The following is a 23329-nucleotide window of genomic DNA, read 5'->3' on the forward strand; positions in this document are numbered from 1 at the left end:
ATGATGATTTACGTGAACGTGGTTGCGATTTGGAAAAATGGATTAAAGAAAGAAGACACGAAACGTGTGAAACTTCGACTACCAGAAAGGAATGATCGGGAGTGCCCGCTAGAGATCGGCACAGAGCAGACGAAGGTTAAGAGACGAGCACCGAGTACTCAATCAGACGACAGTCGCCGAGCAGCTTTAGCAAGCACGCCCAGAGACGTGTCACGACCGCTCTCCTTATCTTCTTCATCAGTAGGAGGCGGGTGAGCTGCCGTCGGAGGAGCGGGAGTACGTCGCCCTCACACGCCCCGTTGTCGCCGTGCGCGAGGCCTGTGTCCAACTGACACGGCCCGTGCCACTCATGCATCCTATCATCATCTGGACCTGCTACACTGTGGTCCACACGACCACCCGATCCGTTACACAACCATCCGCGTTCTGCCAACAGTCTGGACACTTCGAGACTTCGGAAATGATTGAGAGTTGCTGATCAGCTCTAGGCCAGTCGTTGAGAGAGGAGGGATGACCTCTCCAATCGCTTTTTTTGCTACGAGGATAGATTTTGCTCGTCGGTCAGTCATCTACTAGCAAATCGTCGATTTTTCTACTTGTTCAGTCTCGTTTATGACGATCGTGCTGTAGCAAATTTTCGAATTTGTGTTTTTTTTAAATTGTTAATCTGTAGCTCTAAAATCTATCAAATCTGAAACTTTCGGATTTTGTCTGTTGGCGCAACTTAACTATGAAGCAGCAACTCAAGAAATCCTCCTTCTACGTGGCACAGAGCATACAAACTTGTTGAATATGCCGCGCCTCTTCCAGCTCGTGGCGACTTTCTCGCTGCTTCTGTTCCTGGTCGCTGCTCAGCCAGCGGAGCAGCAGCATGGTGCGCAGGCTGACGCGGCAGTGACGCCTGCCCCCGTGGCCAACTCGGCCATGCGCTCGACAGCCTTCGCACGCGCTGACGCGGACCACAACGGCGTCGTGGACCAACACGAATTTGCGGTCTTCACGGACTCAATTAAGAATGTGCTTGGCCCATTCCTGGGGACCTTCCCAGCCGATGCCGGTGCCGCGGCCGCCGCTGGGTGGGGCACTGGCGCCCGACCCAAGCTACGCACTGGCGGGCCGCACAAGTTTTGGTCCGGGTTCGTAAGCGGCATCCTGACCATTTGGGCCACAGAGATCGGCGACAAGACGTTCTTCATTGCAGCCATTCTGAGCATGAAGAAGGACCGCGTCGTGGTGTTTGCGGGGGCTATCGGCGCTCTGATCGTGATGACGGTGCTGTCCGTGGTGATGGGAGTGGTGGCCACCAAGTTCCTGCCCCCGAGTCTAACGCACTACCTTGGCGGCGTATTGGTGAGTAAAGTGACTGTATGAGTAATATTCATTGAGTGAGAGAGCTGATGGTAGTCATGTTGTAGTTTGTGGTGTTTGGAGTCAAGATGCTGTACGACGCCAGGGAGATGAACGCCGCGTAAGATGTTGGAGATGGAACTTGAGTGAAAGCATGAATTAACTGGAGTACTGATTGTAGTGGCCCGTCAGATGAGCTTAACGAGGTGGAGGAAGAACTAATGGGCAAGAAAGACGACGAGGACACAGAGTACGGAGCTGATGGGTAGATTTATGTATCCGATGCAAGACTGACGTTGCGATTTTGATGCAGAAACGTGGAGGAGGGCCACGCCAAGTTGGAGAACACGACGGACGGTATGATTAAGGTTTTCTCACAGACGTTCCTCATGACGTTTCTGGCCGAATGGGGCGACCGCTCTCAGATCGCGACGGTGACGCTGTCGGCCACCAAGGACGCGTTCGGCGTGACACTCGGTGCGATTCTCGGCCACTCGATGTGCACGGGTATTGCCGTCGTGGGCGGCAAGTTCCTGGCCACACGCATCTCGGAGAGAACCGTGACACTTGTAGGCGGCATCCTCTTTGTGCTGTTTGCGCTGCACTCGTTCATCACGGGCCCGAGTGTGTCGGAGTAAGGCTGCAACATCGACATGAACGCAACAAGCAGAATAGATAAAAAAGCGACAAGCTGACTACATTTCACTCTAACCGCGCAACTGTTACCGTTTACGTGGTCTCGGACTCGGATTCCCTTCCTTGGATTCTTCCTCGTCGTCCGAAATGAACTCAAAGTTAAAAATGCGTGGCGTCGCCGCGCCAAGCTTTCGAGATGACGGCGGTTTCCTCAGCTGCGGACTTTCATCAGTCTGGCTAGGTAGCGTTGACATATCTGGAGAATAGTCACTCTGCATGTCTAAAGATGACGGGAGGCGATAGGTCAGAGACGATGTACGCGAGGGATTTTGCGGTGACGGAGCTGGCCCGCGGTGCTCTGGAGAAGCAGAAAACCAGTCTTGACCTTCATCTAGAAAGCTGGGTCTGTCTTCTTTTTCTTCCACTGTACTCGTTTCAATCTCAATATTCACAGTGTGAGGCGAATCCAAAGTTCGCGATATGCTCGACGCTGTCGGACTGAGTTCCAATGGAGGTGAGACTGTGGGTTGCTGAGCTTCGAAGTGGTCCGTCACGGATTCGAAGGTGAAAATGCGCGGAGTAACTGAGCCTTGCGTTCTTACAGAAGGATGGCGAGACAACGCTGGTGGGGAACCACTGGTCGAGACTCCCGACATACTTGTTGTTGGCGTCGGAAACTGACTCAAAGGTGCCTGTTGCTGTTGCCAACCTGAGATGGTAGACAGAATCTCTGTGTATCGATCTTCTGCTCGTCGCTGGGCTTCTTTAATCTCAATCTGCGCGTTTGCTAACTCGTTGATTGTCGACTCGATCCTCTCTAAATTCCCAGCAATAGCTCGATCAAATGGTTGCACTCCAGGAATTGAGTCGAAACATGCAACAGAACGCGAACGAGTTGTGCCACTGCTGTTCCGTTTACTGCGTGCTCGAGCTCGAGACTGATCTGACCCACGACGCGATGACGGAGCCCCAGAGGCGAAAGATGCTCCTCGGGAAGGAGAAAATGGTGTGGCAGGATACCGCTTGGGTCCATAGGCTGTGCTTGCAGCGTAAAAGCGATCATCATCGGTAGCTGAGTCCAACTCGTGGTTCTCTTCCAGATCTCCACGTTTCGTTAGTGATAAAGCTCTGTGAGTCGGGAAAAACGACATGTCTTTCTTGGCCATGCGCATAGCGAGGAACAGCTCCAGCCCATTGTAATCCGTGATATTCTTCTTGCGAATATGGACGAACAGGTACAGATAATGCCACATATTGTGGTCTCGTGAAATGTGATCGTGAAAGCCTCGCTTAGTGGCGCGGTCGAACGTGTACGCATCGATCGAGCAGATAAAACAGCGTCCCTGCATGTCCAGTATCTTTTCTTGGTCGTTTGTGCGCAAGGAGGCGAATGTGTCGATGATAACACCGAAGATCAAATTGAGGAGTAAGACGACGAGCAGAATGTTGTATAGCACGTCAAATGCCAAGCGACCATAGGAATGTGCTGAGGTTCCCAAGGGGATCTGTCGAAGGTAGCTACCCAGTCCTCCGTCGCTTTTTAAGCCTTGGTCAAGACTCACTAGAAAGCACTGGAAGAGCCGCTGGCATGTGTATGGTGCTCGTCCTGCTATCTGAGCTTTCGTAATATCTTTCTCCTGAGTGTAATCTTCCCGGAAGAAGAAGAAACCCACAACAGCGAACACGTACACTACGATCAAGTAGAGCAGCGTCGTCACGCCAAGTGCCTTTGCTGGCCGCGAGATGGATCGCAAAACGTTGTTGAGTTCCTTGTAACGATCCACCACATCAAGTAACAGAAACGCGAAGTAAAGCTTGTTAACATACGCGCCCAAAACCGAGATGAAGATCTGCATCAGCGAGTAAATCACACGAGGGCTTCGCACAAGGAAGTACAGCGAGATAGTCGTAATTTCTAATTGGACACGAAAGTCACCTCTTGCGGTTGCAACCCCGTTCTTAGGGTCACTCGAACCACTAGTTTTCGCTGACCCCACACCTGATACCGATGCCTTGACTCGAGGAGAGATCGGTTCCCGCTTTTTCGGAGCGGATCGCTTTCTGATAGAAGGCGGGAGAAACAGGTAGTTGTACTCTTCTTCACGTTCACGCAAAGACCGCAACAATTGCTCTGTATCCTGGAATGACTCGCGCTTTCCTTCAGTAGCTCTGTGCTGTGAGCTATGCACAGAGCGCTTAGCATGCTTGGCCTGCTCCTTCCGATGCCGCCGTTTCCATCCCTTCTTGATTAGCAACGGTGCCGAGTTGAGCATGTAGCATATCAATACCATGCTGTACAAGATTATCTGCACTGTACCGGCCAATGAAAGCGCAACATCAATCCACAGCGATGGCTTCGGAGGTTCAACCTCTTTTCCCCAGGTGTGAACGAAAGTCACATCGCTCGCCGGAAATGGTCGTGAATAAACGCCGGTAGCTCGGTAAAACAAGAGCACAACCAGATTGATGATCACTGCTAGAGTAAACGACACACGCTTCATCTCCTCAGACTTCCTGGCTATCCATGCCACTTGGACATGGTGCTGTAGATAACTCTGATGAGTCATCTCGTCCACCAGTTTATCAGAGCGTATGTAGAAGTCTGAAAGCTTGTCACCTCCTCTGGATACGTCCCACACAAGCTTCTCCTTGGACTTCGCAGTGAGGCAAAAACAGATCGGGTGGATCGGAAAGTAAAACGGCATGAGTGCCCCCGTGCAGCTCGTACTGACATCATCCGAATCGGCAGATGGAGCGTTCACCACACTTCCACTGAAGCCACTGAAACTATCTGCCTTCGACACACCTTGGTTGTTACCTCTTGCTGTGCGCTCAGAGGTACACTGCGTTGGAGATCGATGATGATCCCACACAACCTCAACCTTCGCACAATTTGACTGGAAGAAGCGAAATGCATCACGAAAATCCGGCGATCTATCTGCATCACTATTACAGGCTGATAGTACCTTATTTCGCGTCGGTTGCAGTGGTAGCCACGCTTGATTGATTTGTAGTTCTTCGGAAGCAGGAATCCACCACGCTTGATGTGTATTCTGGTCAGCTAGCTGTTGGAGCAAGATGTAGATGTTGAAACCCATAATAAGGTAGAAATCTTGGCTGCAGTTGACGTTACCAGCATATGTCCCATGAGTGCGGAGGAAATACACGTACACTTCCACTAAATTCATCTTCAGTGCCTCGAAATTGAGTTCCTGTACAAGCTGGGAATGTATCACATGATCACTTCGGCCTTCTAGGAGACTCAACAGAGTGATCACGATAGCAGCACGCAATTTATGCACTGCATCTTGCGCTCGTGTGTCGCGCTGTTCAAACGTGTGAGTCAAAAGTGCATTAACAGCACTGATAAACTTGTAGTTGGCCACGGTCTCCTGAGCCGCAACGCAAGGGCCTTGGCAATACTCTGTAATTGTTTCAAATAGTTGTGTAATAAGGCCCATATCCAAATCTGTGAGGGCCAGGTACGTATCCAGTAGAAAAGAAGTCGTGGACTCTACCAAATTAGCAGAGACGGTGGCGTTTGGTTGTGCGATGAGAGCACGCTGGGCATTGAGGTAGTGTCCTTCGCAAAGAAGCTGGAGGAAGCGGAAAATAGAGGTGATAGGTTCACCCAATCGCTTTGCTCCTCCTCTCTCCGCTGACGATGGTTTGTCACCTGAAAGATTATCCAGGTTGAGACCAAATATGGATTGACGCCGGTGTGATTTCTTGTCTCCAACATTTCCAGGACTATCCAAGGCATCCAGCACACCGACACTAGTTCGATCAACGCTGTGGATTAGTCTGCATGCTTTTTCAATTCGACCTTGGATGCTGCCGAAGAATTGCTCATTGGTCGGTTCACTCCAATAACTATAGAAACTCTCCTGCACTTCCGCATTCATACCATCCAAGAGAGCAACACCCACTTCAATACTGCTCGTAAACAGTGCGTCATTATCTCGTGACGAGATCAATTGCACCACCAGTCGAGTGACGCCCAGTTGATTCAGCTTCACTTGCATATTGTGGCGTTCGTCCGCATCTTCGACAGCGTAAATCATTCGGCAAAAAACGTTCAGCAACGTTAGATTGGTCTTGAAATAACTTGGATCTTGTAAGACTGCCACGTTTTCAACAAGCTTGGCTACCACTAGATCGAACGACAGCACCACGTTTCTAACGTGGACGTGAGGATTGTATTCCTCTCTCATCGACGTCTCAATGCCCAGAATCCCTTGCACCATTTGATTAAGCTCATCTCTCATTGCCCCGTGAACTCTGGGATGAGCTTGCAGCCACGCCAGGAGTTGGTCGAGCTCACTAAACTGCTGCTGCTGCTGACGAAAAAGATAATTCATTGGGTCGGATTGATAGAGACTGTTCAGCATGACAAACGCGTCGGACACTCGACGTTCAGCAGGAGAAGAAAATGGAGTAACAGGGGTCTCCTTCTTCGGACTCAAATACGACAATGCACTTCTGTATCGCAATCCTTTGTAGTAGCGTCTCGGTGAGAGTCTGTGGAGGAGTCTTCCCCGATTTTTTGTTTCGACAGCCTCGAACGTGTTCTCAGCCCTGCCTGCTGAAGATTCTTTGTTTTCTTGATTCGGTTGTTTAGATCCTGAATCCCCCCAAGCGATCGGCTTATTCATACTTAGGTTATCCAATTTAAAAGTGGCAGTCTTTGTTCGGGCATCGAAGCCGTTTACACTGCTCCCATTTGAAATGCCATCCCGAACAGCTTGGACCAGAGGACTGACGTCTTTAGTGTCACTTGGGGAGGCCTCAGGCAAACTGGATGGCTTCGATTCATCAATGAATGTGTCCGTTTTGATCTCTTGATCACGCATATCAATTGCCCATTGCAGCATATCAGGCAGTTCTAGCTCGCAATTCAGCGATGAGCAGTCTAACCGTTCTCGGTACTTCAGAGACATTGACCATGCCTGCTCCAGTGATGTCTGCATTGGAAGTTGGTATTGCAACATGATGGGACGAACGGACTTATCGATCACGTAGATGAACTCCTCCATATTGCTGACAACATCATCAGGAAGCTGCCAATTGCTCGTCGCGCATATCATCAGCAACAACGCAACATAACTGTTGAATTGAATCAGGTAGTACTGCGCTTCTTCATTGGTGTCCACAAAACTCGAGAATTGCTGAATAAATGAGTACATAGTCGGAATGATGGAAAAGAGAACCAGGTATAAGGGAGCCGACTCCAATGGCTTTTGTGCCGATAGTCCGATCACTTTCCCGGCCATTGACTTATTTTTCTGGAGTGACAACGTAGCCTGGCGATTCAAATCTTTCACTTGAATATAGGACAAGTACTGGATGACTCGCCTCTCGCAGATTTGAGTCAAAACCACCATGATATGCTGGAGATCATCAACACCAGGAGTTTCGATATCATCTGCTGTCAAGAAGATTTGATCCAAAAACCGTAGTAAAGCAAACTGAAGTCCTTCAGTGCAGTCATCATGGCACAAAAGATCAAGCACACTCACAAGCGGCAGAATTTGCTGACATATTTCCTGCACTCTGGTATTTTTGCCGGTGCCGCAGGCAGCAAAAAGGTTCAGAAGTCGAACATGATACTCAAGCATCTTACCAGTATCTGCCAAATCGTCGGGTAGGTTTGTTTGAGGCATACGTGATCCATCAAGGTCAACAGAATTTAGTTCCTGTTGCTGGAGATTCCTGTTCGTGTTCACCGTTCCCTGTAATAAGTTGGTGTGCCTACTAAGCAAGCCACCAAGCAGCCCAACGGTCTGCGTCGCATCATCAAACATCTGCAAAACTTTCGCGTTTTCGAAGCTCTTGACCAACTGGAAGAGTACAAGTAGCTGGTTCTCCACAATAGGTTGTTCATCACAAAGCACAAGTGTCTCCAGAAAAAAGAGATATCGAGGATCGGGGCCGTCGTGAATCAAGCGGCCCACGAAAATGTTGATCAACTCTGTCGGAACCGATTTGTATAGAGAAAAGTTGTCCACATAAATCACCACCAAGAGTTCCTGTGCAATTGGAAGCTCACGAACATATTCTGCGATCATTGTGGCATGCGGTGCAACCAAAGCTTGGTTCTCAGCGTCATCCATACAAAAAGCACGCAAAAACTGCATAGCTTGTCCAAAAACGCCTCGAATTTGGTCTCGCTGTCGTTTATGTAGCTTCGTCCTAGACCGAGTGGTAGGGGATCCCGGTGAATGCCGCTTATCGTGACTGTCATCAGAGAAATGCCCCTCGTAAAAGTGTGCTCCATCGATCAGCATGCTGAGCACAAATTGAGCAGCTCTCAAATTCCGCAAAAGTCGTCGCGCTTCCATTGCGATCGTACAGCCATCCTTAGTGTCCCCTGTTGTCGTCGAGGCGTCACCTTTACCAATCGGACTGGTTTTCCACAAGGGAGGAACAAGGTCGTGGCTGCAAGAAAACTGGCTCACGCGACCAATTGCTGGATTGAGGACATATCGATCAGTTTGGTATTTCAGCTTCCGGTTTGGAGGCTGCTTTTCGATAGTGAGATCATGTGTAGGCTCGCGTATACGTTCATCCGATATGGACACTTGCTTTGGAGTACATTTCGAATTTGTCGAAAGAAGATCCGCAGCAGAATTAACATCGTCGTCACTGGACTTGTCGTCACTTATCGACTTGCCCGGTGAATGTATTCGAAGCTGACGGCGTGCCCCGCCTGGTCTCGTCTCCACACCCGCAACTTGCGTGTCCGGTGTGGTGTGCTCAATAACTCTCAGCAATGATTGCAGGAGTTGGCAAACCGAGGATGCTTTCTCAAAATCTGAGCGAGACGTCAAATCCATCCACACTTCTGTAGTTTCAGCTAATCGCCGAAGCTCGTCAACGTCACCTTTCAATTTACTGTAGATTGATATTGTCTCTTCAGATACGAGCAACTGGACATTTTGCATCTCCTTCAAGAACTGGTCGTGCTGATTATACTGCTGCAGTAGCAATTCCAAAGCCTTGGACACCAGTGGGGGATACTCGTACATGAGCATTTGCATGAAAATTGTCGTCACAACTCTCCTGCCCAATCTAGTAAGCGATAACTTGCACTCCAACGACTTCGCGCCGAAGAGATAGACTGCAAGCGGTGACATTTTATCAACATGGGTGTGTCCGTGAGGTAGGATATCTAGTCCACGCGAGTGTCCAGTAAACGCATTCGACACAGTTTCACGCACTATGGCATCATCGAAAAGAGCTGTGTGAATGGCATCCGGATCGCGATGTCGTGTTGGTGAACTTGACGGAGGGCCGCCATGCCGAGCCTGAAAGGAAGCCAGTAGTGTCGAGATGAGAAAATCAACGCGGACTTGGTCAACGAGGAGAAAAATTGCGCAGATTTCGTCCTTGATCTCCATTACGGTGCGGTTCACTTCGTTCATTTCATACACGTTAATACCGTCGGCCGTGCGCACGTCAGTTTTGTGCATAAGTAACTTATTCAAGTGACGATGAGGGTTGCTGTCAGTATTTGTCCCGGCAACGCTGTTGATACCACTTGAAGAACGCGACAAGTTTCTATCAACAGTTTTGTACTGTTTCGTGGCATCACGCTCTTTGGTGACGCGGATACTGGACATGGCGCCTGCTCCATCGAAAAGTACTGCATTTTTCAAATGTGGTGAGGGTTGAGCACCCCAACCCGGTCGACGATCACTGACTAAAGACATTTTTCGCTGTTGAGGCGCTTGGACATTACTTGCGGTAGACTTTTGCCGCAGATGGAGCACAGGCGGGAAAAATAGAGATGTTGACGAGGTGTATGCTTTCACATTCTTGATATCTGGGTTGTGTATGCCATTACTGTCTGGATGCTCGTGCACAAAATCTGTACGTTCATCGAGGAGATCAAATAGCAGAACCACAACGCGCGACAGTTCGTCCTCGGAAGAATACATCCCAAACTCGGCTAATTTGCGGGAAACGCGTAAGATAGCGAGTGTCAGTTCGTTTTCAGGAATCTCGTCGATCACAATAGTTCCTTGTAAATGATCAAGGTAGGAAAAAGAGAAGTTCTTTAAAGAAGTGAAAAACGCGAGATCTTCGGGAGAATATCCCGTGTACGATGAGCTAGGGAGAGCTTTTGCTGCACTAGCGCCAATATCCGTCCAAATGCGAGTGTAGTTTGGACAAGACATGGACTTTTGGGGCTCACAATCGACATAAGCTACCCGCAGTAAGTCCATCATCACAGACCGTAACGAGCGCGACAAATGGGGATCCATCACCGAGTAAAGGATATTATCTCGGGGAAACGCCGTCTGGATGTACTCGATACTGATGTAATTTCGATCCAAGCACAGCGAAACGTAAAGCCGAAAGAGTCCGTAGCAGTATTGTCCGAGCGCCCGGTGCTTTGCTTTCGCATAGTATTCTTCATAAAACTTGGTAAGTGAGATCCACGTCCCGGTGCTTGAACCCGCTTCGCTCGTCTTTGCTGATCGATTGAACATAACCTCAATATCCTGGTTGATGTCAGAGGTCACGTGGTTGGACGTACAGACATCAAATCCAGTTCTGGATGGTCGAATAGGGATGATAACATCATCTCGGTATCCATTTGCCGGGTTGAAAAGTAATTCGCAAATCGCTTCCTGAGTTTTTGGTACGCCTTTCCCTCTCGATGTACACAAAGCGACTAGAAATTGCATGTACCGAATTGATTTTCCTCGAGTGGCAATCAGCTCGAAAAAGTTCCTGATAATGCTTGCACAACCAGTGATTGATTCCACCAAGTTTCGGTTTTCACGAAGTAGATAAGATAGCGGCAACGACGTCTGGAATCCATTCCCGAGTAATTCCATCAACACAGGCATGGCAACTTTGACCACGTAGAGTTCGTTCGTACGATTCGCCCATGAAATGTGAAGTAGCAAAACATTAATCGCGGGGATGATACGGTTAAGACTCTGCATCGCCGCGATGTGAATTTCTAGTCGAGATATTGACACCCCCGACGAACTTTTACGTCGCCAAGAATTGTCTTGAGTCGATATAGAACGCCTTGGAGAAACCAAATCCCTGCTGTTAGATGATCCACCACTAAACCGGAAAGCAGTGGATGAGTCCGTCCTTAATCGAACGGGGGATCCTTTCATTTCGAGCTCATCATTGTCGTCGCCTGTGTCTCTTGAATTCATGTACTCGTCGTTGAAGGAACAGACTTCTTCAATCGAAAATGGTCCACTGTAACATTGAAACGGAGCCTTGATCATTGCAACCAGCAGCTCGATGTACTGGTAGGTACGGAAGAGATTCTGGCGGCATCGAAGCTGATCAAAAAAATCTTCGTCGGCTTTGACACAAAATCTAACTAGCTCGCCAAGCACATTTTCAATCCTCCTAAAAACCCCAACCGTGCTTTCTCTTTCAAAACGAAGACTAGATCGGTCGCCAGTAAGGAAATCCATACGAAATTGGTCCAAGAACTGGTTCAGAGCCTGCTTGTAGGATATCAATAATAAGGTGTCCGTGACTTCAGTTTGTGGGACTCTGATAACCTTGAAGGCATCTTCATCTCGGGCTCCATGAAGCGTCACGACAGTAAATGAAGTTTCACCCGAGCCAGCACCACTTTTACTGGCACTTAAATTGTGTGCTAGCGGTTTGGAAGATAGCCGAATATCTGCCATTGTTGAGGCGTGCGTATCAATTGAGTGTAAAAAGCTGTTCGTCTTCTGGTGCTGGATCAGCACCACTTCTCCGTTTTCAATTTGAGATCTGGAGGATAACACACGGGTAACACTGAGCTTACTATGCGCACATGGCAGTCCGATAAAATTGAAAATTCAACGTACTCTTCATCTGCAACAGCAGTAGGAACGAAGCGGAAAAGTTGTGGCTGGTCTTGCGCAAATGTCTGGGCACATATGTGGGATGTCTGTCGCGTGGTTGGACCAGGTCGAGTAGTAGCTCGAGGAGATTGTGAATGAGTCACTGCTAAATACTTCCCAGTTATCAGGTGACGAAGAGTTATCGCCTCCCTCCATTTGATCTGACCTCCTTCATATGCGAAAACATGCTCGATTTCCCATAAGCAATCGGAAGAAAGAGCCTTTTTAGCGCCATCCTCTTGATCGCCTTCATCACTGAAGTGGAGTGTGACTGGGCCACCAAGAGCATCTCGAGCATCAGATCCGTGAAACCCAAGCCACGAACTGGATTCTAAATGAAGTAATCGGATACACGACCCAGCGCGGAGTCCCTCGTCGTTTCTGGCTGGCAAACGCACTTCACCACTGGTTGTAAAGCTCTCGCCGTCAAGGTTGTCATAGTAAACAGCTCTCCATTGTGACGAGTGCACACTCGATCCAACTACCGCAGTCGATACTCCATCAGTTGTTTTTCGATTCGAAACAAATAAATTATACGGCTGAGATTCCGTTCCACCTGTCAATATCATCTAACAAAGCAATAGCACAATCTCGCTTAAACAAAGAAATACTAAATAGGCCGTAGACTGTACATACTTGGTCTGTGAGTTGAACAGGGGCACCTTTTGATCGCAACTTAAACCTAGGCAGTACGTTGAAATGAGAGCTGGGTCCCCCAGCGTCCAGAAATACCTGGAACCACGGTTAGAGATCAGTCGACTATACAAAAGCTAGTGCGACGTGCGTACCGGAGCGTATTCCGACCCGCGAAAAGGAATTGGTGAAGGGTCTAATGACACATACTTGCCGCTCTTCGTATGTCTAAGCTGAATAGTCTGCAACATACACACACCAATACGCCATTAGCACCACGATGGAACATTTTTTCCAGTATTGCCGCACTTCCCACCTGTCCATAAATCACCTGTGTTCCTTTCAATTTCTTGTACATCATCGCATTCAATCGAGTTTCAGCTTCACTTTTGAATCGCAAGTTGTCTACTGTATGCTGATTGTTGGGCTGTCTCGTCGTATCGTCTAGCAATGACCTCAACGCGATAGTCGCGTCATAAGTCATCTTGGGTACTACCTCAAACAAGCAGTCGCGAAAAGGACACGATAACAATCGAAAGCCTCCTTCGGCAAACAATCGGCGTTCCTCCTTCCCACCAAGTCCAAGTCTCGCTACTGGGCCTCCCACGCCGTAATTCAACCTCTCCAGTCTCACATCACGTGAAGCAAATCCCTCCGCCGCCACAAGCCCACCTCTGTCATCACACACAAGGCTCACAATCATACCATACTCCAAGAATGGTGACGCAGTAGACAGCAGTCCACTGCCAGTATTACTCTCGGCACCTGTAAACATCGACACGGGATGATCTTCATGAGTGTTAGACGGTAGTTTCTTGGACGTGTAGTAGCTCAGCGGCGATCCAATGATCGGTGGCGCCACCATTTCCGCCGCGTCGACGTCGATCCTCAACTTCCCTCCAAACGGCCGCGGTCTCGCGGAATTAATCGACCCCGAACGATCTTTTTGCCTCAACGTCGTGGGTACTGCTGGTGGCGAGGCAGGAGCAACCTCCTCCTCTTTCTGTTCCTGTATGTGTCCGTTCCTTTGGCTCTGAACCTGTTCCTGTTCCTGTTCTTCTACGCGAATCTGCAGTGTCCCACTCATAGGACGGGACTTTGGTGCTCGCACGGAAACTGCGCGCGGCTGCTGTCGTAGCGTTGGAGGCCTCTTGGTAAGAACTGGCGGCGTATTTGGTACCCTCATGGGTCTGGGCAGATCCTTCTCCTGTGTGTTGTCCATAACTGCGATGTCACTTGTGTCCTGCCTCACTCCCCGATCTCAAGACGTCGCCAGCATGCGATGCGGGTTGCTAGCGGTTTCAAGTTGCTAGCGGTTTCAAGAGTGAAGGTTACTGCGCGCGGAATTGAAGTGGCTTCAGGACTTCCGTATAAGTACGAAAATGATGTGGTGCACATACGTGATCTGATTCCTGTGGCAACACCGAGACTGACTTTGGTGATCATATCTCCAACCGTGTCGCTTCGCTGTCGGCTGTGCTTTATGCTCAAGATTGTCGAGGTGGCGTGGTGACAAGTGGGCGGCGTGGGGCAATTCTGAGAACGTGCATGAAGAAGCGACGTGATTTGCGGATGAAACTTGAAAATGGGGAACATGAAGCTATTCCTTCTCGCCTAACTACTTCCTGCTATATCCTACTGCTTGCTTACCTGTCTACCTACGACTACCCTACTTACGCATAACTAATAGTACAAGGAACTCCATTGGGACGCCGACTGCAACGGACCCGGTAAACAACGGGTGGTGATGTAGACGCAGGCGACAAGACGCTGCAGTTTCAAAACCCAAAGGCACTCGCACCTTGCTCGCCCTTGGCGACGTCCTCCAAAAATCCCAAAATGACCTGCATCAAACCGCTGTTGTCCACGGTAGGGCGGTTCTTGGGTCCCTTCACGTACTGGATGAAGTGGCCCATGCTGTGCTTGGCGTACTCCGTGTCGCTCCGTCGGATTTGCTCAAAAATGTCCGAAAACGACGGGAAGACGCTCATGATGAGCAGCATCTCACCTCCCTCGGGGTCGTCGCTTTCTACGATCTCCAGCATCTTGTTCACGTAGTCAGACGCACACCGCTCCAACCCTGTTGCGGTAGACACGGGAGCAAGATCGTCAGTAAAATATTTATCTAGAATATGAACTACCGGTTCTCCACCCACCCAGGATACCGTCGCGTTTGATTTTCTGCTCTTCAAACTTGTGCTTATTCTTCTTGGCGTCCACGACACTGTTCTCTTTAATCTTAGCCTTGCTTGCCTAGCAAGGAATCAAGATGATTTTTAATCATCTCCTCATCTGATTAGAGGAGCACAAGGTCGATGAGATACCTCAACATCGATTCGGCGCAAGTCCTCGTCCGAGAACGGGATCCGCGTCTCCGGCTCGGAGAAATCCCCTGTGGCGAGGATGTACTGCACGAGCGACTCCACGTTGTATACCACCACGGATCCGTTCCTCCGCGTGAATTCAAACTGCACGTGAGAATACCCCCCAAAATAATCGAGTCAGTATTTCTCAGCTCATTGTGATCAATCTCCTTCTGCAATACGCACCGTGTGTGGGCCCAGCTCCGTGAGCATGATGGGGTCGAGCGTGTTGATGACCATCTTGGCCTTCTTGTTGTCACGCGGAGACTTGGTCTTGTCGCTCTCGCGCGTCTTGCGCTTCTTCTTGCGGGACGACAGGCGCTCGCTGGTCCGTGTTGCTGTGGCTGTGGCTGTCGGTGTGCGCTCAACGCGGCGCATAACGTCCTCTTTGGTGGCGTCCGCTGGGGGTGCGGGCTTGGTGGCCGAGCCTCCGCCTTCTTTGCGCTGCAGCAGCGAGAAGAGCTCGGGCTTGGACAGGTGCATGTAGTACTTGAGGCCCCGCTCGTGGGCGATAGCGCGCAGCTCCTGCATGGACGGAGAGGACCGCGTCTCCATTGTGGAGCGTGAGAGAAGAAGGCTTTAGAAGAGGAGGCTTCTCGCGTGCTCGCTCTGTTGGGGAATGGGATGGTTTCGACCCGACAAACCCATATCAATCGGGCTGCCACCCCACAACGTCAATAGCATCGGTGCTACCGGTATGTGTCTTTTTGAAGTCCGGAGTGTCCGCCCTTAGGGGAAGGTTTAAAGCCGTCGTCGAACCTCCACAACATGATTTAAGTGAATGCAACAATGTATGACAAGTGCAACAACATAAGAGAGATTTGAGCATTCATCGTATCGTAGTGGGTAGACCTTCCCCGCAGGTCGAAAAGAGCAGCAACTTTCTCGTGTACTTGAAGTGACTAGTCCAGGAGGATTTTGAGCATGTGTTTTCTTCCGAGCTCCATACGAATTTAGCTATAGATACTTTTGTGGATCTCGGCATGAGTTCCTCAGTTGGAAGAGCTAATTGGCGGGTGTTTTTACCGTCTGAATGGTGAATGCGCGCAAATTAGTTTGCAGTTGCAGCTTCAAATTGAACATCGTTTGATATTATTCGTTTCGGTTCGCGTGCATTTACGAAAGCAAATTTGGGGCTACCGCTTATCAATGGAATGTGTTTGAGATGAGGAATTTATTTCCTTTTTTGAATCAGAATATCGGTACCGGTAAACCATTTCGGGACATTATCGTGATACACAGGTCCTCGCTATCTTTTTTGCACATTAAGGGAGAGACAAGCTCGAGAAAAAGAGGTCATGCTCCGCTACAAAATATGATCCTTCCACGCTTCTCTCACAAGCACCATGGCAAAAGCATCCTCACGGTCTCAGCTGTGTGTTTGGTACCCACCTCTCTCAATGAGAGAAGTCTCGAGAGCCCGGGTCAAGTTGTCTTTTCAGGAGTGATGGTCAAATTGCACATGGAGACTTGATTTTATCAATCCTGCCGAAGGCGGTGTCAGAACGTATGCGCTTATAAAAATCCATTGCCACACGAAGAGCGTGTTGGCACTGTTGCGGACCCAGACATTCGATGACTTGCGTTGGCTGAATTACAGACTCGGTTGCGAACTCGTAACGGTTTTTTTAAGGGTCAGTTCGGTATCGCAATATGGTTGTCATTTGACCCACGTCGCCTACCAAGTGGTGGGACTCACCGCGCAATGTTTCCTGCATGAATGCCGTAGCATCATGAAGAAGCTCACGATTCATGGACTGTTTCACGTTATTTATCGCGCGAATTGGCTGGCTGTCGTCACCTTCATCAGCACCAAGACATTGAAGTTTTGGAAAGAAATCTCCACACTTCCGGGACTGTGAATTTGTCTACAACTACTGCTTCCATGGTTCGACGCTGTCGCGACAGAAAAGATAGCGGACATTTAGACTGCAGTTGTCGGATAGCAGTTGTCGGATAGGAGTGATGGATAAATTCCAAAGTGACCGCCGCACTGCATTTAACAAAAGCGCTTGGTGAACGTGCAGCATTTGCATTGTTGTATTAATCCACCATTCTCGCTTCACAATCTACTCTCGCATATAAAATTCGACAAGCGTGTCGAAGTGGTAGTGCTCGATGAGCTGGTAAAGCCGTGGCAAATTCTGTTTGGCACTGGTGCCGCGGAACTTGCACAGGTCGACGTAGAGATCAGTCAGGATACCAGCAAGATAGTTGAGCGCCTTGGGGCTGAGCTTGAACTCTGCCAAGATTTTCTCCGAGTTCTCGAGGATATGCTGGTACTCCGGCGCCATCCAGGCCGTGTAATCCTCCTCGTGCAGCTGCAGCTCCTTGAGGCCATCGATAAGCTTGACTTGGGAGGCTAACGCGTGTTTGGCATCCAGCAGAGGACGTAAGTAGCCCAGCATAACCGGCACACTCTCCTTCTTAATATCCAGCGAGATGTTGAGCGTGGTTTTGCGCGCCGTGGCTTCCTTGGTGATGATCTCCTTCAGAATCGCTATGACCGACACGGAAGGCGTCGAGAAGCTGGCCTCCCCCTTACTGTATCGACATACCAGCAAGCTCCCAAGGAATGTGTTTCGATAGCGCAGCGTCACGTCCTCCGTCTGCAGACGACCCGGGACCTCAGGTAGACACATGGATACCCAGTCATGGATCTGTACGAGAGAGAAGTCACCGCTCAGTTGCAGCGTATTGCACGGCTTGTGCAGCTCAGCTTCTTCAGCCTCCGTGAGTTCGTTGACGCGATGATGCAGTGACAGTGGCTTGACGTAAAACTTGATAGTCTGCGCCGACCGAGGCTGCGTGTTTGCCACCACTGTAGCCTCCACGTGACCAAACTGGCCTTCGATAGTACGCACTTGGAACTCCAGTCGGTGGGTGGGCTCCAGACATCGATACGTAGCCAAGAAGTGTGTACCATTCGCTGGGTCGACCGGAGACTTGCTGACAATGGCGAGGTTGGTCTCGTTCTCAAGAAGATCCAATGGTACAGCTGAGTGCAGCACGATCATTTGGATACTCACTGGGATTTCAAGCGACACGTCATAGGCTGCCAACGCTGCGTTCAGTTGGAACTTGCTGTTCACCACCAAATCTTCAGCCACTGGGAGGTATTCCTTGTCCCTGGCGCCTCGCTGCAGACTCAATCGCGCGATCTTGTCCTCCAGAGCAGCTACTTCCTTGCGTAACTTGACGATACGAGTCTCTCGCTGCACAGTTCCGCGTGATCTACCGTACGTGTCGTCGTCGTCGGGCTGATCCAGCGGTTCTGTAGTGAAGCTCAGCACGCGACCGGAGAAGGTCGTCGCTACGAGTTCCTCGAATCCAGGAGTGGCCACGATTCCACCTTGAACACAGCGGATACTGTCGCTGTTGGCGTGTTCAAACAGCTTCACCACGTCGCCCGAGTTGGAATTAAACGAGTAGACCTCAACACGACCATCATCTCGACCTACGAGGATCTCTGGGTGATCATCCCGATTGATATCGAAGCATGTGATGGAGTTGATAGTAGCTGTGGACTGAGGCAAGCCACCGTCTGCATGGGTACCAGAATCATTGCTGGTACTGGAGGGCAAGGCAGTCTGGGATGAAGTCTTCCATTTGTTCTTGAGCTTGTCTCCATTGTAGCTGATGAGACCAAGACCTCCAGCTGCTGTGCCATAGAGGATGTGAGCAGGACCCGACGAGGCTGCACCCTTGCCGGTCGTCGGTGGAACTCGACACAGTGCTGTAACTGGAGCAGCCATTGCCTTCTTTGACACCGACTTGGAGTCTTTGACAACGCGAATATAGCGGTCTTGACACCCAAGGACTCCGTAGAAGTCCTGCTCATGATTGATAGGCACCACAATGGCGTCGTTGATGCGATCTGGACTAACGTACGAATGCTTGTCTGCTCCGTTATCGTACTGGTTGAAGGTGAAGTCTGTAGTTGTCCAGAGTTGACTGTCATAGGCGTGGATCTTCCGCATTGGTTCGGCCAGATTGCTCTGGAACTTAAAGAATTCCTTGCCTTTCTTGCTCAGACCGTGGACATGTTGTCCCGTGGCGACGAACGCCTTGTCCTCGGTACCTTTGTTAGTTCCCATAGTGACACACGCCACGGGACCTGCAAGTGTCACCGACTTGTACACATTTTGCGGCTCTCCTTTCTTCATCTGGTAGCTCGACACGACGCCATACTCGTCGCCAATGACGAATTTTTGCTGAATTTACAAGCATACTTGCCGTCAGTAAGCGTGAGCTCAAGATAATGCAGTCAGCGTTCAAACCGTAAACCTTTTTCTTCTTCTTGCTAACTGGTAGCAGCCGCAACGAGTGGTGGCTCGCTATAGGCCCCACTTTGAGTAGCTCCGCTTGTGACAACGATAGCCCCACCATGCTTGCTCAATACTTTGGAGACCGTCGCTTCGAATGCAGATTTGAATAATTCTTGAAAAGCCGCCGAGATCCAAAGAGTCTAGATTTCCTAATCAAGAATTCTAAATCGTGCTATGACCACCAGAAACTTACGGAGAAGCTGGTGGAGAGAGATTTAACATAGTGCCAGTATTTGGGAGGGATGTAAAGCATCTCGCCCTCGTGTAGGACGCACTCGACGTACTTCGCATTCCGGAATTCAGGGAACTGCTCGTCGTCTGGGTCTTCCACTTGTACCAAACTCGTGTTCGACAGCATACCTTCAATTGGGTAGAGCTTTTCGTTTTCGTCCGGCGCGTATAAACGGAGATATTTGGCACCTACGACCTGGCAGAGGACGTTGTCTTTCGGATCGAAATGAAGCGGCGACACCGTTCCCCCGGGACCGAACCAACAGTTGGTCGTAATGTCCTCGTCATCGTCAACGTCTTCATCACGCTGCACCGTGCAGTAGTCTGGAGTCATGATGTCGCGCCCCAGTGCTGGGATCTGTTTACGAAGCAAACTTCAATATCGTCTACGAATCCAAATCTCAAGGTCACAGCCACGTACCTGGTCAAAAAGGCGGTGTTGTGCCAAGTATCCCAACTTTCTAGGTGAGACAGGGTGATCGTTCTCTTTATCTAGCGGTGGGAGAATATGCCGGTCCAGGAACTCGTTCAAGGTCATGAGTTGTTGCCCCCAGTCATTTCCCAAGTAGCTCGAGCCAATCTAACCGACAAACGTACACAAAACCCCTTAGCCGCAGTGCACGGTAATCAAGACCAGATATCCTTCATGGCCTCACCTCAACCGGTACCGTTCGGAGCCCGGCGACTCGGCGCAGATACTTCACATTCTTCCACGCTCTCTCCGGTCCTGCTGCTCGCCCTAGCGCTGGCCAGAACTCCATCGCTTCAGTAATAATCACCGGCTCGCTGATTGCCACACAAAACGAACACGTCAGTTAAAATCTTCTTCACCAGCATCAGCACCAACATAATCGCACTTTTGTAGCACCACAGTGCGTCGAAATTCCTCCAGTGTCGGCATCTTCAGTCGTCGCACAGGGAACTTCAGCGTTGGTTCCTTCACCTCGCCACCATGGTGCAGTAATCCCTCGTTCTCCAACCGCGGCCTCTACATTCACAAGACCAGCATAAGCCCAGGATTCTAAGCCTAGATAGGAAAGTTGAACCTCCGTACCTTGAAGTGACGTGATTCCTGCTTGGATAATAACGCGAGACACAATGTGTTTAGCAAGAAGACCACCGAAAACGCAATAATCAGCATTGCTTCAACCAGCATAAATCTGAGCATTAACGATAGTGAAACAACGTACGGATAATTCATCCTCCTGAGCGTCTTCAGCGAGCTGCCGCTCCACACTGGCAATGAGTGCGTGTGTCTCGGGCGGCGCCAGCGGCCCAGCCATCATTAAACACTACGACAATAGCAACAGCATCAGATCAGTATCATCAACAGCTAAGAGATAAGCCTAAAATCATAGCTTTCATCCATTAAAACGCACCATGTCGAGCAATTTCAGGCACTCTGCTGACTGTTTGCGGCACTGTAGGCAGCGCGCTTGCAGCACACTGGCAAGCCCAAACGCTTGGCGCCACACTGGAAGCACGTCCTTCCAGCTGCCACAATGCAGTTTCTCCCAGCAGCGTTCGTAGGCGGCTACCGCCAGCGTTTCAACAAGGTCCTCGTCTCTCGAATTAGCAGCTCGTTGCAGTAAATCGGCGATTGCAGCGCCCCCCACGTCCAGCAGATCTAGCAAACTGTATTGTCAGCTTTAGAGGCGCGGAGATAAACAACAAGCACGTACGTACTCTGTAGAAAGCGCGACTCGAGCATCAGAGGCTCTGCGGCGGCGACCTCGGTTATCCTGCCCATATTCTGCCGCAACAATGCGTCACTCTCTCGGGTATTGACTAGTGACATCGCCCAGCATCCAATCTGTCCGTTTACCTGCCCGTCTCCCTGTTGACGCACACTTACAAATGTCAAGTGTATTTCTTTGCACGTCAAAACCGAAGTGCAAAAGGTTAGGGTTGCATCTGCTTTTTGGTACGCTGTACCAACCTCATCCTGACAAGAATTGCTCCACCAGTACATTGGTGATTTTGCCATCAAGGGCTCACGTCCCCAGCTCAGCTCACCGTTAACTTCAGACACGACCATGGCGCTGCGGAGAGCGTCGCAGCGCAGCTCCGAGACTGCGCGCTGGCAGCTGCTGCGTTCATACACGGCGCTATCCCGCGCGCAGTTCCGTCACGCGCCGGCGCCCGCCACTTTCGCGCGCGCCGAGCCATCGCTCACCAGCTCCGGTGTTCTCACGACCCCCGCAGGCGCCAACTCGCTGCTGCTAGACAACGCGCGTTTCATATCGCAGCGGCCGGCCCGTCGTAACAGCAACGGAGGCAGCACCAAGGATGAAAATACGGCTAAGGCGGCAGCGGAAACCTCCGCCACCTACGAGATGTTGCTGCAACGACTGTACCAGGTGAACCGCTTCTCAGCAGTTAAGCTCGGACTCGAGAACATGCAGAAACTGAACGCGGCCTTTGGAGATCCAGCCTCACAGTTTGAGATCATTCACGTTGCAGGCACTAATGGCAAAGGATCCGTGGCCTTCAAGGTGGCAAAGGCTCTTGAGCGCTCTGGACACAAGACGGGGCTATTCGTGTCCCCACACGTCGCGTGCTTCCGCGAGCGCGTGCAAGTCAACGGCCAACTCATCTCTGAAATCGATGTGTGTGACGCGCTGTCCGAGATCTTCAACATCAGCGCACAGCTCCGAATCCCGGCCACGTTCTTCGAGATCACCACTATGCTGGCCTTCATGCATTTCGCCAAGCAGGGCGTAGATTGTGTCGTACTGGAGACGGGTCTCGGTGGTCGACTGGACTCGACCAACATCGTAACACCAGCACTATCAGTGATCACGTCAATCGGTCTCGACCACACGCGCATTCTAGGCAACACCGTTGAGGCCATTGCACGTGAGAAAGCAGGGATCATCAAACCGAACGTTCCGGTTGTGGTTGGACCAAACACCCCCGTAAACGTTATGATGGAATTCGCGGCGCGGAATAACGCACCGCTTGTACGCGTACCCCTCCAGGCGGACTTTGACGAAGACTATAACGCCGAAAATACGGCCATCGCACGCGAAGCCTGTGTGCAGCTTAATACACTTCATGCCGGTGGAGCTAAGGAACTGTGTGTCGACTTAACAAACGAGCGCGTTAACACCGCACTGGAGTCACGTCCTCCGTGTCGCTTCCAGGTGCTGCACCTCATGCGTCCTAACTCGAAGGAACGGAAGGTTACAGTGGTGCTGGACGTGGCACATAACCCGCAGGCCATCGACAAATTGGTTGGACTGTTGCACAAGCAGCTTCCCGATAAGAAATTCCGGTTTGTGTGTGGTTTCTCAGCTGACAAGGCCATCAACAAGGTACTGGACAAGATCACGGACGTGGTTCGTGACACCCACCTGGACGAGAGCGACGAAGAGCTGCAGGAACGCATCCATTTGGTTAAGGCCAACCACCCACGCGGCGCGTCACTTGAGGAGATTAACGTGGCGTTGGCAAATGCCACTGCTGAGGGTGAACAGGCTCGTGTGTATGAGACCATTTCGACCATCAAGGACGGCGTGAACGCCGCGCTGGCTGCGTCGCGCGCTTCGTCAGACGATGAGGTTGTTGTGGTGTGTGGCAGCGTGTTCCTTATGGCGGAGGCGCGCCAGGCTCTCGGCCTCAAAGAGCCAATCGACAGCGCAGCACTCAACGCGGTGGCAGGCCTGCACCTGTCGACCCCTGAAAGCCGCCTCGCCGCCGCCGAGCAGGAAGTTGCAGTGGCTGCGGCCACGTAAATGAATCCGCGTCTTGCTTAGGAACTTATGGATATTATGTTAAGCTTATGAAATTAACAAGATGCAGCTCAACTTTGTCGTTGCCCAAGGTGTGGAAATTGTTGCAGGTAGGCAAGCAAGTAAACAGCAGTGTTGACGACTGACATGCACTGTACTCGGTGAATGTATGTGATTACTGA

The 23329-nt window shown here is 50.5% G+C and overlaps 6 protein-coding genes across 6 annotated transcripts; 2 read left to right on the forward strand and 4 right to left on the reverse strand.

Annotated features, from left to right (window-relative positions):
• The first annotated feature begins 749 nt into the window (after nucleotides 1–749).
• On the forward strand, nucleotides 750–3930 carry PPTG_10293 (hypothetical protein). The gene is made up of 4 exons (XM_008904957.1): nucleotides 750–1350; nucleotides 1416–1468; nucleotides 1529–1597; nucleotides 1661–3930. Exons 1-4 carry the CDS (start codon nucleotides 793–795, stop codon nucleotides 1983–1985), a joined length of 1005 nt encoding a protein of 334 aa, XP_008903205.1. The 5' UTR covers nucleotides 750–792; the 3' UTR covers nucleotides 1986–3930.
• On the reverse strand, nucleotides 1963–13861 carry PPTG_10294 (hypothetical protein). The gene is made up of 5 exons (XM_008904958.1): nucleotides 12808–13861; nucleotides 12647–12733; nucleotides 12495–12590; nucleotides 11823–12427; nucleotides 1963–11745 (listed from the first exon to the last, which is right to left on the reverse strand). The coding sequence occupies exons 1-5, from the start codon at nucleotides 13711–13713 to the stop codon at nucleotides 2070–2072; spliced, it is 11370 nt and encodes a 3789-aa protein (XP_008903206.1). The 5' UTR covers nucleotides 13714–13861; the 3' UTR covers nucleotides 1963–2069.
• Nucleotides 13862–13964: 103 nt separating this feature from the next.
• PPTG_10295 (hypothetical protein) lies at nucleotides 13965–15564 on the reverse strand. The gene is made up of 4 exons (XM_008904959.1): nucleotides 15041–15564; nucleotides 14816–14959; nucleotides 14648–14744; nucleotides 13965–14571 (listed from the first exon to the last, which is right to left on the reverse strand). Exons 1-4 carry the CDS (start codon nucleotides 15407–15409, stop codon nucleotides 14270–14272), a joined length of 912 nt encoding a protein of 303 aa, XP_008903207.1. The 5' UTR covers nucleotides 15410–15564; the 3' UTR covers nucleotides 13965–14269.
• Nucleotides 15565–16923: 1359 nt separating this feature from the next.
• Nucleotides 16924–19243, reverse strand: PPTG_10296 (hypothetical protein; the record flags this gene model as incomplete). The annotated part of the gene is made up of 2 exons (XM_008904960.1): nucleotides 16924–19068; nucleotides 19142–19243. 2 exons carry the CDS (start codon nucleotides 19241–19243, stop codon nucleotides 16924–16926), a joined length of 2247 nt encoding a protein of 748 aa, XP_008903208.1.
• Nucleotides 19244–19354: 111 nt separating this feature from the next.
• PPTG_10297 (hypothetical protein) lies at nucleotides 19355–21163 on the reverse strand (the record flags this gene model as incomplete). Its single annotated transcript, XM_008904961.1, has 8 exons — nucleotides 19355–19771; nucleotides 19835–19993; nucleotides 20070–20199; nucleotides 20271–20401; nucleotides 20468–20485; nucleotides 20604–20705; nucleotides 20793–21040; nucleotides 21100–21163. 8 exons carry the CDS (start codon nucleotides 21161–21163, stop codon nucleotides 19355–19357), a joined length of 1269 nt encoding a protein of 422 aa, XP_008903209.1.
• Nucleotides 21164–21363: 200 nt separating this feature from the next.
• On the forward strand, nucleotides 21364–23266 carry PPTG_10298 (hypothetical protein). The gene has a single exon (XM_008904962.1). The coding sequence runs from the start codon at nucleotides 21450–21452 to the stop codon at nucleotides 23148–23150; it is 1701 nt and encodes a 566-aa protein (XP_008903210.1). The 5' UTR covers nucleotides 21364–21449; the 3' UTR covers nucleotides 23151–23266.
• Nucleotides 23267–23329: the final 63 nt, after the last annotated feature.

The sequence above is a fragment of the Phytophthora parasitica genome, assembly GCF_000247585.1.
Source record: "Phytophthora parasitica INRA-310 unplaced genomic scaffold supercont2.19, whole genome shotgun sequence".
Taxonomy (NCBI): domain Eukaryota; phylum Oomycota; class Peronosporomycetes; order Peronosporales; family Peronosporaceae; genus Phytophthora; species Phytophthora nicotianae.